The sequence below is a fragment of the Maniola jurtina genome, chromosome 17 (genome assembly GCF_905333055.1).
Source record: "Maniola jurtina chromosome 17, ilManJurt1.1, whole genome shotgun sequence".
In the NCBI taxonomy this organism is placed as follows: domain Eukaryota; kingdom Metazoa; phylum Arthropoda; class Insecta; order Lepidoptera; family Nymphalidae; genus Maniola; species Maniola jurtina.
This window is the reverse complement of record NC_060045.1, coordinates 7,466,608-7,485,799: the sequence shown is the minus strand read 5'-3', so window position 1 is coordinate 7,485,799 and position 19,192 is coordinate 7,466,608. Positions and strand designations below refer to the sequence as shown.

Here is a 19,192-nt window from a genome sequence, read left to right as displayed (position 1 = left end):
GTCAATAAAGTCAGGGTGCATTGACCTTAACGTCGTTGAGTAGTTTATTGAAAAATTATTTTTTTCCTTCGAAAGAGTTTTACTTATTATTGTTTATTTATTCTTAAGTGGGCATTAAAACATCTATGATTTTTAATCTATCGACGCTTGAGCTTGACTCATTACTATAAATAATTTCATTGTTTTCATAGTTAGAAGATATATCCTAGTAATACACGCAACACACAAGGCAATATAAAATGAATGTAACCTTCAACTTTTTGCCCTCACAACACGGAATTCAATCATGAATTATTTCACTTAGCAACTATGTATTTCCCGCTTTTGAAAATCCAAATAAAACCGGTCAGTTGCGAGTTGGAGTCAGACACGAAGGGTTCCGAACCATCGTACAAAACAACAATTTTTTGTGATGTAAGCACAAATTCATGTTTTACGTATTTTTCTCTTGCTTGTGCAATAAGATCTACCTACCTTGCAAAATTCTAGATCAACAGGAAGTACCCTATAGGTTTCTTGACAGACATACAGACAGAAAACAAAGTAATCTTATAAGGGTTAACTTTCTCCTTTTGAGGTATGGAACTCTAAAACACTGTTAGTTCATAGTTTTAAATTTTATTTTTTATCTCGACACATAATTTTTTTTGCAGCACTTGTGCAGTGTAATAATGTTTCACTAGACGTAGACACAGTAATATTTACCACTTCTAGACTTTTTCTGTATTTTGTGGTCACCAGTGTACCTAGGCGCTTGCAACGCTCATTTACCGCTCCGATAAACGCAATTACGGCGCCTTATGGAGAGTTCTCTTTTCTCTCCCGCGTTTTTAATGTTAACTTCTCGAAAGACTTTCCTCTCTGGAATTATGTCAATGAGTTCTCATTTTCCCTAGAGCTTTAGAATAAAATTATTCACATTTTCCACAACTAAGTTCCATGCTTATGATATTACTTATAGATTTTAGAGTCAGTTACTTTTTAAAGAAATAATGACGTCATGCTTTTTATGGAAAATTATGGCTGTACAGTTTTCTCTTCAAATAAGCGTGAAGCGTTAGTTATAATAAAAATTTATAATTTTTTTTTTATATTCGTGGTCTTCAGATTTCATGCTATTTTATAGTTGAGTTATTGAAGCTTCAAAATAAAGGCAGCTTTTATTAAATACTAGCTGTTGCCCATAACTTCGTTCACGTGGATTTTGGTTTTCAAAAATTTCGTGTGAACTCTGAGATTTTCCAGGATAAAGGGTAGCATAAATGTCACTCTCCAGATCTTTGACTATATCCATGCAAAAATCATTGCCCCATTGCAGCGTGATAGAAGGACAAACCAACAAGTAAATCGCATTTGTAAAAGGTACCTACCTATAGGTACGTAGTGCCTACATACTACGCTAAGCAAAATACTCGTATTCTTATCTGAAATTATAACGAGCCTCTTTTATCAAATAGACTTAAGATTTTGCTTAAGATTATTGTTCCTCGGAGGCATACTTTATTTGAACTAGATTTTGCTCCTGATTTGTCCTGTTCTTTAAAAATAAAATAATATGATTGCTTATCTATCTGGTAACTATAATGTGGTTGGTATTTAATAAGTATGGTATGATTTAATAAGTATATCTAATACGTGTTATCGTGATTCGTGACGAAACCTGCACGCCTGAGAGTTCTCAATGATGTTTTCAAAGGTCTGTGAAGTTTGCCAACACGCACTTGGTCAGTGTGCTGGATAATAGCCTGAACCCTTCTCAATTTGGAACCCGTTCTCAGTAGTGGAACGGCAATGGGTCATGACTAGTAGGTGAAAGGTTGCATAAATAAAAAATAAAAATAAAATGAAATGTAGGCTGTAGTGCTACAAAATTATAAACTTTGGCTATGGTTGTTAGAGCTGCTAGATGCTCAGGCGACAGTATAAAGTTACTAACTAGTAGGTAACTACCTTTACTCTGTGGTACAGCCCATGGGCACCCAGCTTAGCTATTCGTCGTACCTTGATCTGGTACGTGAATAGCATCGTTACATCTGAAGCGAAACAATAGAGCCACATATCCTGTTCAGTAGAGTACAGAGATGAGAAAATACGAGCCGCCCCACTTCGAGTCGGCCAGGCGCATTATTAATAGCATTTCGCATTTAATGAAGTACTCGTTTCGTGGAAAATTGAATTGTGATGATATAATATGGTTTGTAACAAGGTAGGTACATACTATTTTATGTTACTTTTAGGGTTCTGTCCCCAAAGGATGCTAATGGGACCCTATTGCTAAGCCTCCACTGTGCGTCCGTCTGTCTGTCTGTCTGTCCGTCTATCTGTCTGCGGACTGTATATCGCGATTTGACTATATTTCTTGCTCTAAAGCACGTAAGCACTATATCCGTCCTGCGCTTAATCTCTCTCCTCCTATCGTTCCATCGGACTATGAAAGTGTACACTGCGTTTGCGCACACATTATTTTGTGTACTTTACTATTTTCCGTATCTAGATACGAGTAGCTAATCTCTGTGGTGATTAGCCGCTGTGACCGAAATTCGATTGGCAGGACATAATATACTTAGTTCACGCATAAAGCTATAATAAAATAGATGATTGGTTTAGCACGCGCGAAGTTTGAATCATACACTAACTGTAAGACTGGTATAAATATTACCGAGTAGTACCCATCTATTTTATACCTATATCTCACATATAGGTATAGGTACCAACGTGCAGCCATCGTGTAGCTTAAACAAACTGCGAAGTCCCTACGTTTTAGATCTATAAGTCTAGAAACTAGACTCTGCGAGAAGATTTTTTCTAAAGCATAAAACTGCACTGAGAAAGGACTTAGAAATGTCACTTGAACGAAGTCGGGCTGGGTGAGCTGGTCTACATATATATACGTATAATAGCACTAAGTATACCTAATAATCTGTTTTTGAACCTGTAAAAGTTTTGGCCCATTACCTACTATAGTAAAAAGTCGAAACTGGTAAAGATTACTGAATTTGTCTAGTCCTTTTTAAAAATCGCAATAGCTAAATAAGTACCTAGTCTTAATTTTAGTTCTTGAGTATAATGCTCAAGGCCTTGGTTTTAATATCTCGCTCAATACCTATACTTTGCTTGCGTGCCTACCTACTTGTTTCCACTTTGCCGTCGCGATATTGCAATATTTATTTTGTGCATGTTTGGCTTTGATGTGTTTAAAATGCATGCTCGCGACTTAAACGTGTACGTAAATTAATGGTGTAGTATGTACGTAGGTAGGTATACGTATGCTAAAGTTGATTTCAGTAACACGTAGGTTTGACCCTGAATATAATCACTCTCGATCAAGCCACCTTTTAAACAAAAAAACTCAATTAAAATCGGTTCATTCGTTTGGGAGCTCCGATGGCACAGACAGATACACAAACACACAGATACACACATACGTCAAACTTTCAACACCCCTCTTTTTGGGTCGGGGGTTTAAAAAGTACATGCAAGCTTTTGCACAAAATCATCATAAGTACCTACTGATTATTATATAATGAATGTTTATACTTTGTGAAGCTTTCAATGATGAATATGGCCACCACCAAAAGTATTATGAGTAAGAAAAAAAAAATTTTTGCAGTGTATGTAAAAACACTATCATAAAAATTATAAACAAAATAGAAGTATTTTATTTATTTAATTATTGAATTAAAAATATTGAACCTTACTTTGGAAACCTAGTGTCCTAACTATCAAACGTTGGTATATTTGGCATTTTCATTTTAGCATTGGGTGTAAGTTTTCCTTTCGTTGACAGCAATCGTTTCCGGCAATGCATCGTGTAGGTCTGTATAAATTGGTAGGTAAAAGCAGCTTCACACTTGCGTGTTTTCGGCGCGTTTTAAGCTGGTTTTGGTATACGCCCGCTACTTTTCTCGCTTCAATAAATTATACGTACCTACACGCGTTTATTCTAGTGTATTCTCTCGAATCAATGCAATTGGTCAGTCAGTCAGAAATATGGATTTTGACGAGGAAACGGCTCTCACGTGTAAGTATGTGCTTGCAAGCGCGTCTACGTTCATCGAGATGCGTGTGTGACGAAAGGAGCGTACAAAAACGAACTTATACACGCAAAAAACGCTAATCTGAAACCGCTCTAGCTACCGTCGGCCGGTGCAATTTACTTTCTATTACAAACCAATCGGTCGCTAGTCGTCGTGCCTTCCTCAACGCTTTCCTGTTTAGTGCCAGATTTTTGTAATATTTTGTTCAACTTGAACTTTGAATATAGGTATGGAGTGCTTTTATCATTCGTGAATTTTGTATGTTTTGAATTATGAAAAAAGAAATACTTGGTGTGTAAAAAAATCGAGAAATAAAATATTACACAAATCTTGTTTTAGAAGTGGGTACAATTATAGTCCAGCAAAATCTGATTTGATTCTACGACTTTTGGGGTTCCACCGGGTTGAAATAATGAGGGTTTCTTCAGTAGGTACTTTAGCGCTTAGATCAGGTTTAGGTATATAGATATGTCTTGATAAAAGTTTAGTACGAGTACATAAAGCATTATAAAGAATGCTAAGAAGAACAGCTAAGTAATAAAAGTATCATCATGATCAACCCATTTCCGCCCCACTACTGAGTACGGGTCTCCTCTCAGAATGAGAAGGGTTTAGGCCATAGTCTGCCACGCTGGCCCAATGCGGGTTGGCAGACTTCACACACCTTTGAGAACATGGAGAACTCTCAGGCGTGCAGGTTTCCTCACGATGTTTTCCTTCACCGTTAAAGCAAGTGATATTTAATTGCTTAAAACGCACATAACTGAAAAGTTAGTGGTGCGTGCCCGGGATTGAACCCCCGACCTCCGATTAGTAGGCGGACGTTCTTACCACTAGGCTATCACAGCTTTTAATAAAAGTATAATTAAGTATATATTTAAGAACAAAATACATTTTTACGGTCACGGATACATTAATATTAATATTACTGGTTTATTGAAATAAGCTTTTCACTTACAAATAACTGTTATTAAAATAATATTCACTTCAACACTGCAATTCCAAAACAGGTGCGGTTTTAGCATTCAGTTGCAAATGAAATTTCATTTGAGCTTAAATATTGTTTAACAGTATGTTTGTGCATTCGTAGCTAGGTATATTATTTTAAAGTAGCCTGTAAACGATCACACTTCTTTGCTTCACTTTGTTTGACGTAGTTTTATAATTTTTATGAGTGATTTTATACGTTCTGCAATTTTTAATATGTATTTGAAATTTATTTGTCTATATTAAAAATCTAAATCCATGCAGATAAATTCGTAGGTAGGTTCCTATTCTATAAATTATGGAACTTCTTAAATTATTAAGGGTTATTCATAGCCAGACACTATATAAAGTTTCCTTCAGAATCCAATACATAAGTACTACATGCCATTGTGCACAATTAAAATTCACTTAATATTCAAAAGCACTGAATTCGGAGACCCAAGTTTTGATTAAAGATGTTAAATTCATGTACAGTGCACTTGATGCAAGGTAATTTAGTTTTGAACTGCGATAACTTTAGAATAGAGTAAGTATATGATTCGATTACCTACTACAGCGTTTGATTGGATGCAGTTAAATTTAACATTACACTGTGCCTTTTTTAATTAATTATTAATAAATAAATAGCTTGCATCAAAATGTGATGGTAGAAGTGATACTTATCGTGGATTATAGTAATAATACTAAGTATACTATTTTCTTGGTAAATCAAATCAAAAGCAACCTTTTATGATAGGGAATCCAATACGAGTGCAGCTTTGTCAGTTAGAGTTTTGTAAACGGTTATGTGTTTATAAATGACTACTTACTATCCAACACTAGCTTCTCCTTTCAGCAAAGGTTGCCTGGTGGAGATTGCTGTATGGCTCTAAGCAATAAGGCCGACTTTGCACACAATTGTTTTTTTCTGTTTCTTCCTTTTTTGTTATGTTTCTTTTCATGTTTTTGTGTGCAATAAAGATTTTATCTATCGATCTATCTACTTATGTCATTAATTTGGATAGAAAATTTGAGCTATTTCTGTACCAAATATAAAAAAATGGTGGCCCATAAAATCAGCAGACAGACAAACTCACTTTGGCATTAATAACATTAATATGGATAAAGTGAATTTGTTTATACCTGCCTACTAGTAATTTACGTAAACGCAGCGTGTTAATGAAGTGTGTTTCATTAATGGAATTCTCGAAATTCCAGTGGTTAGAGGTTGATCTAAAAATTTGCCCAACTTTTAATGAGACTGCAAGATGGTGTTGAACGTGTCGTTTAATCTGTATTGCCGTCATTAATTATACTGGGTCTTAATTTGCCCTTAAATTGGGGGAAAGGGATTAATCTGTTCGCTTTTTACGTTCAGGATGGTTTCATATATTGATGCGGCGTGAAAATTCTTAAATAATATAGGATTTTTCAAACAGTATTAAGGGCTAAGGAGATAGTTAAACAAGTGTCAATTAAAAATTTATAACACCCCGAAAAGTGAAGGTTACAGTAACTAGAAAGGAGCTGATAACTTTCAAACGGCTGAACCGATTTTCTTGGATTATAGCTAAGAACTCTCTCGATCAAGCCACCTTTCAAACAAAAAAAAAAACCAAATTAAAATCGGTTCATTAGTTTAGGAGCTACGATGCCACAGACAGATACACACGTCAAACTTATAACACCCCTCTTTTTGGGTCGCGGGTTAGTGATATAATAACATAGGCGTTGATAGTTCACAACACGAATAGTCATATACATTATACATACAATATGCATAGTAAATACCTACAGGAAGTGAAACCTTACACTGACCGATATTTGATACCATATCCAGACAATGTTACAAAAGCGGCTGCTTAGTCAATTAGTTGATCAAGCTTATTAATTTAATACCGTCATAGTAATAATATAATATTATTGACAATTCGTCAACTTTGACCTAGTATCCTATCCTATAGCAGACCTCCATCGTTCCTTTAGACTCCACAAGTCCACTGCTGGACAGAGGACATTACTTACAGACCGGTCGGTCCTTCGCTTTCCTCATCCTACTCCACCCACACGGTCTATAGATATTCTATGTTAGTACTTTCAAAAAGTTTCAAAAAGTTCACTATTCTCTGCGCTAAATTAGTTTTTAACCCCCGACCCAAAAAGAAGGGTGTTATATGTTTGACGTGTGTATCTGTGTATCTGTCTGTGGCATCGTAGCTCCTAAACTAATGAAGCGATTTTAATTTAGTTTTTTTTGTTTGAAAAGTGGCTTGATCAAGAGTTTCTTAGCTATAATCCAAGAAAATCAGTTCAGCCGTTTGAAAGTTATCAGCTCTTTTCTAGTTACTGTAACCTGCACTTGTCGGGGGTGTTATAAATTTTTAATTTACACTTGTATGTCATTAACTTCTACAACAACTTTCCATTCCAACGGTAACTCTCAAGAGTAAACTTAAATAGGAACCTTTTTATAACCTTTTTGCCTTGCGAATTAGAGCAGTATACTAGGTAAGTTAAATAAAATAAACCTAATTTCAAATCTCGAAAAATTATCCACAGAATTTCAATCATCATTGGCGTTGGCCATTCCGTTACCACTTCTGCTATTCATATTATTTCTAACAGAAAAGACCTAGAGAATATTTCACCGGGTTTCTTGCTTTTCAAAAGCTTTTTAATCGATAAAATAACATCCTTCAATGCGAATCAATACGGAAACGCAATCATAAATCTATAAACTATAAACACCATCAAAAGTTTTATATTGGAAGCCGACGGAAGCATTAGTGCGAGTGTTGACGGCAACGCGAAACAAGTAGCGTGGAAAATGTCGAGCATTTTCACTTTGATCAAATTAATCTTACGTCGCCATTGAGTAAGACTATAGAACAACAGATCTCATAATAATTAATCTATTCTGGAATTTCGGCTACGGCAGCCAAGCTTAACGAAGACTAGCCAAGTACAGCCAAGCACATTAGACATACTATAGTGAAAATATCATTCCGATACGACCGTAGAAACATCAGATACGGGACCAACGGGCATTACGTTTTTGGCTTGAACTGTGATACGGACCTGAAACCTTCTGAGTCGCAGGCGAATAAGCTAATCATTAGAACAACGCAGCAAATTTCAGACACCTGGAGTCAAGAAAGCACTCTCGCTTCACCTAGTGATTACAAAGACGTAAACTTGGATATAATTAACATTACATAAACTTAACTCTCTCTTTTACACTAACTAATTTATTGCAATATATGCGTCATTATGATAAAGACAACCTATTAATAGGTAAACTAAAAGTAGGTCTAGCGGCAATTTACTGAACAACAAAAAGCACGAACTGGTGAACTTAACTTGTACACCAACTTGGGTTCAATTGCTGCTCTAGTAATAATATGACAACTCTACGTACGTTTGCTGAATGTTTACCTTATTCACCCAACCACCACTGAAATCTTATATCGAATTTGCGTATTTATTGGTATGAATTTATCGCTTTGGACTCTACATAATATTATTATGAGGATTATAACAAATACATTTATACCAGATATTGTATTGTGAGTATTGTGCATATTACTGTTAAATACCCAAATATCTAAATACCTACAGTATCCAATGTATAGCCATAGTCAAAGTCATTCATTCAAATTGGGTACAATTGCAGATTGTCGAACCATGATGTAGGGGTGATAATTAATTACGTTAACTTAAAACCGAAGCTACGCGGGTTCCAATTGCGCCCGAGTCTGAGAAGAGCCCATAACAAACAGCGTTATTATTGTAGTATTATTTACTTTTCATACCCAAGACTGAAATAGTTCTGTTAAAAGTGATGTCTTGCCCAATGATTGTCGTTAAACTCGAAATGGCACAGAAACTCGTGGTCGAGTAATATAATTTCATATTAAGACCGCCAGGCGCTTTGATGCACGGAAGTTTTAACTTTGGCGGTTAAAAATAACCAACGTGTTCTATGAAATTTACGATTTTCTATATTTGATACTAAATGATGTTGAAAATTTGTCGTTTTCGTTAGATTTATCACAATTATTTAAGGATTGGTTATACTTTCATAGTTAAATTAGGCTTGTCTGTCTATAGGTTTGCTATCTCAAACATGTACCAATAGCGCAATAGTGCTAATAGATAGAACAATGTTAAGCAATCAGACAGTTAAAAAAAAACTGACAGTTGAAACCCATCACATATTTTAACAATCTTCTTCTATTATTATAAAAATTAGATAGTGTGTCTGTGTTAATTCTTCACGATATTGGAATTGTATTTTCGAGACTGCTTCTTAACTCAGAAAAGTATTGTAATTCCAAAAGAATGCTGCAAAGTTGAAAAAAAGCTTATTTATTAATTTAACGCACAAGAAGTCGTGGGTAAAGGCTTGTTATATTTTATACAGTTTAGACCATAAAGAGCAAGTTCACATCAACCTAACTGTTCTCCAAACTACTCAACCGTCAAAAGTTTCGAAATCTCTCACAAATTCAGCGAAGCTTGTACCAAATTGAATTTCGTGGCCTCCTTTTGTGGCGGAACCACGGTGTGAACTGGACAATCACATCACGTCCTCAAATTGGTACCTATACCAAAGAAGTAGTTTGCGCTCTGTGATACTGTTGCCACAATAATAGGATCCCACGGCAGTGGGTCAACGAACCACGCATGGTCACGCTTACTTGCGTTGCAAACGAATAAGATTTACTTATATTTTTCGGGTTCCGTACCCGAAGGATGCCAACGGGACCCTACTAATATGCCTTCGCTGTCCGTCCGTCTCTCCGTCTATCTGTCTATCAGCTAGCTGTATCTTGCAAACCGTAATAGATAGAGAGTCGTCATAGAATGTGTATTTCTATATTTTTAAAGTTCCAAAAATAAAATTTATAGCTTACAATCGTTGGCTCCAGCTTAAACCACGTAGGTTATATCCTGGAGTGCTATCCTGAACCATACCTGCATAATTATACTCAATTTACATATTTCTAAATGCTAATACATAATTTTAAATACTAGGTACATACTATGCCGACCCACCATTCAACAGAAACTCCTTCACAGTTTTTTTTGACACCTTTTATTTGGTCTACCCCAGTCACTGGGAACCGCTGCCGCTATAACAACAAATAATAAAAATTTCGAAATAGCCGTCATGAAAATTTGAAAAAATTAAGTGTTATATCTTTTACGATGGTATACCATCGACCATCGTACAAGAAATAACACTTAATTTTACGTATACGTAAAACGTAGGGTTACGTATTGACCAAATTTTTGAAACTATCTAGTGCATATCCGTAGATAAGCTACCTGGCGCAGTAGTAATGAACGCTGTCTTGTGAATATTATATTTTGTATTTTGAGAGCTTGCTGCCACCTTGGCTAACGTGTGAGATACAAGGCTAGAATTTTGTGTGTACTTTATTTGTTAGTATGAAGTAAGAAAATCATGACTTGGCAGAGTTAGCGCGGTTGCAAGTTTACCGATCAAATTGTTAAAAATGTATTTCTTTTTCAAATACATGCTTCTGCAAAGAACGTGGTTTGTCCTTCAATCACGTCGCAACGGACCAACGGATCGACGTGATTTTTTGCATGGATATAGTTAAAGACCTGGAGAGTGACATAGGCTATTTTTAATCCCGGAAAATCAAAGAGTTTCCACGAGATTTTTTAAAACCTAAATCCACGCGAATGAAGTCGCGGGCATCAGCTAGTTATTAGATATATTTTAACTGCCAGAATATTCTGAAGTAACTTGAAGTTGTACTTATAGGAAAGTAAGTGTTCAGTAACATACTTAAACAAGACTGTGGAGTGTGGAGGAATTAAATACATTTTAACTGCCAGGCGGATTTTTCAGTTGCAAGTAGGTACTCGCCAGGTCATATGCAAAAGTTCGCAGCTACCTCGACATATTATACTGATTCAGACCTGGCGTAGGTACTTGGAACCACCCAATTCGCTTGGCAAGTCTAAATATTATTCAAAAATTCAAAATTCAAAATATTTTTATTCAATTAGACTTTGACAAGTTCTTTTGAATCGTCAAAAGCATCTACTACTGGTTCGAAATGCCTTTCCTACCGAGAAGAACTAGCAAGAAACTCGGCGGTTGCTCTTTTCAAAGATTTAATATACAATATTATGCCATGCCATTAGGTAATTCTTCCCAATTTTGGCTTTCTCAAACTTGTACAATTAATATGGAATTATGGAATTTTGTTACAGAACACTTACAACCCTACTAAGTATGTAGGTATGTTAGTAGATTTTTAACTAACCTTCTAAATAAATATGTTTTATTTTTTGCAGGTGTCCCGGCCCGAAAATCGTCGACCTGTGTCAGTAGGAGCAGCGTCCACAGGAGGCAGGCAGTCATACGCAGAGGGTCCCAGAGTCCCCGAACCGCATGGACCTCCACCCTCACCTGGTGCGGTGGCCGCACAGCGCAGAAATGCTGCCGCTTGCCAGGCCAGTCGGCTATTGCTGGAGGAAACTTTGGCTAGGCCAGGTAAGGGTTACTCACGAAATTTCACATTACTTACTTCAATTATTTTTCTAATGTGTGTAAGTGCAGTCAAAGGCCGTAAGTCGTTTAGCACCTTTATGATCATAGTCGCGTGGCACGGTTATGCACATGCGTTAGGTGTGTGTGGTGTACATCATCATCAGCCTGTAGACGTCCACTGTTGGACATAGGCTTTCCCTATAGAGCGCCACCACGTTAGGCTATGGGTGACGTCAAATCAGAGAAAAATAGTCGTTGCAAAGCCTAAATCTATGTAGATAGGTAACATTTGACTACCTACTACAAGTGACGTTGAAGCCTTGACGTTTTGTTATAAGTTCTATTAACAGGGCTCTCTCCGTCACTCGTTTCATACAATCGTAGTTCCAATTTCATTTGAATACTAAGCAATCAAAGTCCATGAAATTTTGCAGACATATTCTAGAAACTAATATCTGTGTCTGTGGTGTTTTAGATTTTTCTAAAAATATGTAGTTTTAAAATTACAGGGGCTCAACGATTTGTATGAAAATTTTAAGACCGCGTAACTTTGAAACCGAATATTTTAACAGAAATCTGGAAAACCACAGACATAGATATTAGTTTCTAGAATATGTCTGCAAAATTTCATGGACTTTGGTTGCTTAGTATTCAAATGAAATTGGAACTACGATTGTACGAAACGAGTGACGGAGAGAGCCCTCTTAACTGTCGTGAACTGTTGATGATGCAATTCCCTTACCTTCTTAAGTTACCTTCTTTCTGCCTTCTTTGTTTCGAAATGCTTGTTGCAGTACTCCATGTTAATTGCCTAAAAAAGCCGTTAAAGTCAAGGCACGACAGTCATAATGCTGCCGCTGCTATTTGAGATGTATAAAATTTGATAAAACCAGTTCGTGATCTGCCTCGCAATAAAATACCTAAAAGTAACGCACGACTGCAATTGTTGAAAGGTCAAGTATCACAATTCCAGAACAATATTATTTTTATGGGAACGAGAGGCAGTAATATTTTACTATTGTTGTCCTGAAGAGACACTAGACCTACAATATAATTTATTTATATACTTTTGTAAAGTTGCGAAACAACTGGGAGGGTCTCTTTACATTGAAAAAAAAAAGTTGTGAATTGTGCTGTTGCTCTGGGCTGAAACTTTTAGTTTTGAATCTTCACGTTATCTGTTTTTTGACTGAAAATTATTAAAATTATTTTGGTATGCGGGCGTTAGTGCTTTTTGTAAATAAACGTAGCATACAAAAACCTACCAAAACCAATGTAAAACGATTTAGGTTCAATATGCTCAATGTTTGGTTTTTTAGCAAATAAAATAATTGGTAGAATGAACGGAGGTCGTACATCTTTTAACCTGCTCAATTAAGAGGGTTTTCCAAGCTTAATTAGCTCAACGAATCACGTACGACTACGGTCTACGTATCTCAGAGTATGATCGAATGTTAATTTAATAAATATTTTATTTTTGTTTGGCAATAAACACTCTGAAATCATGTTTTTTTTTTAAATCGTGTCGAATCAAATAAAAAACATAACTGCCCTGCCATATGCAGTTTTTTCAAAAAAAAAAAAAGCAGTGTCACTTGAGATGATGTAGGGATTCTAACGTGGATATAACTCCATAGTATAACCTGTTCAGGCATTTAGAAGATATGATAGAGTAAAGAAACGCACATACACCCATATACATGAACCCTGAATACACTCCTTTGTCCAGTGTTTGGACAGTAATGGACTGACACTTTTACTTTTAACTCTTTCAAATAAAGATTAAAGAATAAATCTTTCGCTACATCTTTTAGAGAGCCATTGTCTAAAATTACTTTCGTTAACTGCTTGTTAGCCGTTTATACTTACATGTAGAAAGTTGAAAAATCATGAGAACCTAGTTTGAAAGTACATTGCTTAACAATTAGATCATTTCTTGTGGAAGTGGAAAGTATGACATGAAAACAAAGTAGGTACTCGTATCCACTAGGATATGCAACGACCTAACCGGCATCAGTTTTCCCTTTAACCTTTAATATGGGTAGGTTTAAGTCAAGAGTGAATAGACATAGGCAAACGCGCTCCATCTTCAATATGCTGCATCATCACTTGCCAGCTGGTGTTATTGAAGCTAAGCGCTAGTCTATGAATTAAAAAAAATCAACGTACTCGTTTGTGTGTTAGTTGTGATCTCATGTTCAAAATTTGGAGTCAAAGTAGGGTAAATTCAAAGTCAAAACCTAATCGTCAGCTTTTTGAACTTAATGAACATCGTTTTATTTCCAGGTTTAATTAGAATAAATAGTTGATCATAATTTCTTCAATATTAGCGGGAATGGAATGAAATTTTTTAATCGAAAAAAACCTTTGGCATTGAATATTATTATACAGAAATGATGTTATTTTAAGAAAAACCATAGCAGAAACATGGAAGAGAACTCTGTTTACTAAGAAACGAAGGAGTGATTGTTAATCAAGCAAAGCGCAAACAAAAATGTCCGCTCCACTGCTAGTTAGTTGATTAAAGCCTTAATTAAATTAGGTGGTACGGACTAGAGATATCTTGGGAAATCTCGTTTGTTTTTGAAAGCAAATCTTAATAAGGAATGTTTGCCACGCTTCTCTAAAAGGAAATGTTATCGTTGCTATGCACAAAGTTGGGAACGTAAAAATAAACCATTCTTTTCTTAGAATCATTACTTTGCAGGTGATAAATTCAGTACCATGGACAAACTTGAGAATTCAAAAGAGCTTGTGTAAACGATTGGATGTATAAAATTTTGGTCTATCAAGCACCTAGGTATCTAAAGAGCCTTGTACATATTGGCCCACCATGTTTGACCAACATTCGGTGATCGTGGATACTGTAACGTTGACCGGATTGCTGACATTTGTTGGTTACAAACCTCAAACAGAACTTACCCAATGCATTACCTAGTGATTTGCTACTCATGGCCAATGTACTGGAGCCAGCCGATATAATTCCAGAACGAGTAATCCATGAATTATTTTTGGAGTACCGATTTACCAAAATAATAACATTTTTAGCTCGATATTTTGTCACTGGAAACATGGGATTTTAATTTCAACCCCTTGAATATTTTGGTTAATATTTTTACCCCTTTATTCCGGTAATAAGCAATATTTATACCCTGTGTAATTTATGGGGGAGAGATCGTGAGGTCTGAGTTGGGTCGTGAGTGCTTTATTTGTGCGGTCGCTTTATATCACCTACATATTTTTCGTTCGCTTTTATTTATTTTGTTTATCAGTTACTTCATAATGTTTGGTCTATCTGTAATAGGTATCTACATATCGCTGATTTAGGTACATATGTCGATAACATACTTGGCAACGTTGTTATTTGTGAAAAAAGACCATACCATTTTTGACGAATAATGTTCCTAACTTGGTTCCTAAGTTACTAAGACTAATGGTTTCCGGACCGAATTTTGGCCACGGTGTCGAATCCCATAGAGATTAGTCATCTGTATGGGAGATTATTATAATGCTCAAGTATACGTGCGCAAACACAGGTGGACTCTCTATTTAATCTCTCTGATCACTGAATTAGCGAATCATCCCGCAGCAGAGACGTCTACTGGTTAGCGACGATGACGTCGAAGGGTCTTTTGCGATTGCGTACAGAATCCTAAAAACTCACGATAAAGCGAGAGTTTTACATACATCTGACGAATCGCTTTGCCTCGTCATCGCGAACAATGGGTTCCCGCAGGACGCAGGATTGAAAGCCTTGTAAAAATATTTCCAACAACAAAGGAGGTCTAGACTAGAATCTAGCCTTACTTGAAATTAGATGCGGTTTTATAGATTGGATCGCTCATAGCTTGTGGATTATTACTATGCACATATGAAAAGAATATTTAAGGTTGACTACCTCTTGTATAAACGACAAACGTTATGGTAATGTCATCTTCTTGACTACCTACAAAAAGTAAAGCATATCCTTGACAAATCGACCACTTTTTGATATTCTTTTCAGTCGTTTATTGATTTCTACTGGCTAAAAAGTTATATGTTTCATAAATAAATCATTATCCGAAGCTAAAATATAATATCTAGTTACAATAATCATCAATACGTAGATATATTATAAAAAGTATAGTCATAGATATAGAAAGCTGAAATTTTTCATTAAGGTACCTTTCATAATGTAGACAAGGAATAAGGCCGATTTGTTTGAAATTCTCACGAAATAGAGAGGACCGCCGAGCACAGCCGCAAACAATCACTAGTAGTACCTACTTACTCGATCGCTGGTAGTAGTAGTAGTAGTAGTATTAGTAGTATCTATTAGTAGATCCAAAAAAAATGCGTTCAAAAATATTGGTTTGTTTCAGGAACTCCCCCAACCATAGTGCAACCACCGAATGGTGGTTATTGGGTTGAAGGAGGGGAGGACGGTTCCGTGGACGAAGAGAGTGAACAACGTCCTCAACCAAGCACCCCACGCCAGTCGTCTCGAAGACACAACATCGACACAGATGACACCGCCAAGTTCTATAGGCGGTTCTTCCTTGGCAAGGTGAGTTTGTGATCCTTAATTTACTAGCTTTGAAGTCTAGTCTTGAAGAACTTGGCATCAAGCAGCGTCTATCCTTCATTGTTCAAGCTCGCTCGCACCTCACTTTTTTCAGTCACGGGTCGGGGCATTTAAATGGAGTGACTTCAGACATTTATGGAATAATTATGCCAAGTATTAGCTTGATGACGCTAGCTATAATTTTGGTTCCTTTAAAGGGAGAGGGAATAGACACAAAGCAGGCGCGCTCTATCTTAAGTCCACCACGATGGCCAAGTTCGATTGGCTTGATTGACTTTGACCACCTTTGAGAATTTTATGAAGAAACTCTCAGGCATGCAGGTTTTCTTACCGTTAAAGCTAAAATTATAAGTCTGAAAACTTAGAAGTAAGTTCCCGGGATGGAACCCCAGTTTTCCCCGAACTTCGAGCGGACGTCTTAACTAGTAGGCTATCACCGCTATAAACCTTGATAACAAAAGTATCTAGTACAAAACAGTTCAGTAAGAGAATGTAAATAATGCAGGTCAACAATTGATACACACAAAGGAACAATAGAATGATAAATTAAATAGTAACACAATACACAGTACTCGGTAGCTCTTTTTTCTGCCTTCAAGCTTCGTCCACTCTGCACTACTTATACGGAATGAATATGTTAAATAGATCGGCTACTGCTAAGACGGCTATTCTTACCTACAAAAGAACCTACATAAAGTACGGAGGAATAGGAAATCCGATCCAAGTAGGCGTCCAAGAGTTTGCTCCATTGAATTTTAAATTCGATCCTCTTTTCCCAGTTATCTGCAGTCTTTTGAATGTATTATATAAGGAGCGGTATATAAACACCTTTGGAATAAAAATATTGAAACTTGCACATGTAAAACTCAGTTACAAATATGGTTGCGTAGCTATTTTAGGCCACAGCTCTTGGAATTTCTGATGCTCTCTATGTTTTTCATAACTGAGGGTTTGGTCATGGTGCACCACGCTGGTCAAGTGTGGATTGGAAGACTTCATACACCTTTGAGAATATTAATTTATGCTGTCACGCAGGTTTCCTCCCCATGTTTTCCTTCACTGTTAAAGCGAGATATTTAATTGTCAAGTATGTGTGTGTGTGTGTGTGTGTGTGTGTGTGTGTGTGTGTGTGTGTGTGTGTGTGTGTGTGTGTGTGAGTGTGTGTGTGTGTGTGTGTGTGTGTGTGCGTGCGTGCGTGCGTGCGTGCGTGCGTGCGTGCGTGCGTGTCTGTGTCTGTGTCTGTGTCTGTGTCTGTGTCTGTGTCTGTGTCTGTGTCTGTGTCTGTGTCTGTGTCTGTGTCTGTGTCTGTGTCTGTGTCTGTGTCTGTGTCTGTGTGTGTGTGTCTGTGTGTGTGTCTGTGTGTGTGTCTGTGTGTGTGTCTGTGTGTGTGTGTGTGTGTGTGTGTGTGGGTGTGTGTGTGTGTGTGTGTGTGTGTGTGTGTGTGTGTGTGTGTGTGTGTGTGTGTGTGTGTGTGTGTGTGTGTTGTTACTCCTTCACGCAAAAACTACTGGACGGATTGGGCTGAAATTTAGAATGGAGATAGATTATACCCTGGATTAGCACATAGGCTACTTTTTATCCCGGAAAATCAAAGAGTTCCCGAGGGAATTCCAAAAAACCTACATCCACGCGAACGAAGTCGCGGGTATCAGCTAGTATAATCTAAATAAATAAAAAGCTGAAGGCCGGTCACATATTTCTAATAACCGATAGACATTGGGATCCCAAGGTGCTAAAATGACGACTTTGCAATGGAAAGCGCAGCGTTGGAAGATAGTCAGACAACATCAAACGAGTCGCAGAGAGCCGCGGGATTCAGATTTCAGGTAACACAAGACCGTGGCGTGTTGATGTCCTTACAAGAGACCTATATGAGAGTAATTTAAAGAATGTCGTTATCTAAATTTGTCCCATCGGGTATGAAACCCGGAACCTCTTGACTGGGAGAAGTTCGCATCGTTGCCCCAGAGTCCATTAATATTGGCAAAAGGAAAACAAAACTGTTACGCAAAGTGTGCCTTGACATTTCGCGCCGCGCGCCGCGCTGTCTGACCGGACAATGAACATCTTGTTGCCAAGTGGGGCGTCCCGGCAGAACATTTTCATCCAGTATTTAATATTCTTTTTATAAAAATACTATCTCATGTCCACGAGTTCATGCTCTATGATTTAGGTTTTTAAAAAACCCGAGGAAACTCTTTGATTTTCCGAGATAAATAGACGCTTATGTCACTATCTAGATCTATGCAAAAAATCACGTTGATTCGTTGTTCAAAAATCGACAAATAAACACACTTTCTGATTGACAACTAGCTGATGCCCGCGATTTCTTCCTTTAGTTTAGTTTTTTAAAAATCCCGTGGGAACTCTTTGATTTTGCGGGATAAATAGTAGCCTGTTTCTCACTCTACGAGTATTATATCCATGCAAAAGATTTCGTCGATCCGATAGTCCGTTGCGACCTGATAGGAGGGACAAACCAACAAACAAATATACTTACGCATTTACAATGAAAGGATTGTGATCTGTTGGGCAATGACTTAATATTGTGGTCTACAATGAATAATGTTGTCGCTAACCCAACTCAATATTTGGGACCGTTTTTGGAGGTCCGAATTAGCCTTTCCGTTTCCACAGAACTTTGGGCATTTAGTCCCGGTTACTTGATTTTATTAACATATAATCGAATGTGAGATTCGACATCTCGTAATCTTAGTCGAGTTGTAATGCATGTTCGAGAAAATTAAAGTTAATTATTATCTTGAATAGTTGTAGTTAAGGAACCAAGTTAATTTACTGCATCGCATGAGGTCTTCCGGTAGGCCGATACGTAAAAGGGTATCGACAGTGGCGTGACATACGCACGCTTTGCGATGTCAAGGGGAACGTGATCAAGTGGGCATGTCTGCTTTTAATTTTTATCAATGTTATAAAATAAAATATACGCTCGTTTAGTCAGTCAGGTTTATGCATGACTAGCTGATGCCCGCGACTGCGTCCGCGTGAATGTTGGTTTTTAAAAATCCCGTGGTAACTCTTTGATTTTCTGGGATAAAAATATTCCTACGTTACTCCAGGTTTTAACGATACCCA

At 37.0% G+C, this 19,192-nt stretch overlaps 1 protein-coding gene across 8 annotated transcripts in view; it reads left to right on the top strand.

Moving 5' to 3' along the window:
* LOC123873606 (rap1 GTPase-activating protein 1) overlaps nt 1-19,192 on the top strand; it is a 375,763-nt gene that overhangs the window by 332,021 nt on the left and 24,550 nt on the right. For all 8 annotated transcript variants that reach the window (XM_045918516.1, XM_045918514.1, XM_045918513.1 and 5 more), the window contains 2 exons: nt 11,340-11,538; nt 15,897-16,081. In XM_045918516.1, coding sequence (XP_045774472.1) covers nt 11,340-11,538; nt 15,897-16,081 — 384 coding nt within the window. The remainder of the gene's footprint in view (nt 1-11,339; nt 11,539-15,896; nt 16,082-19,192) is intronic.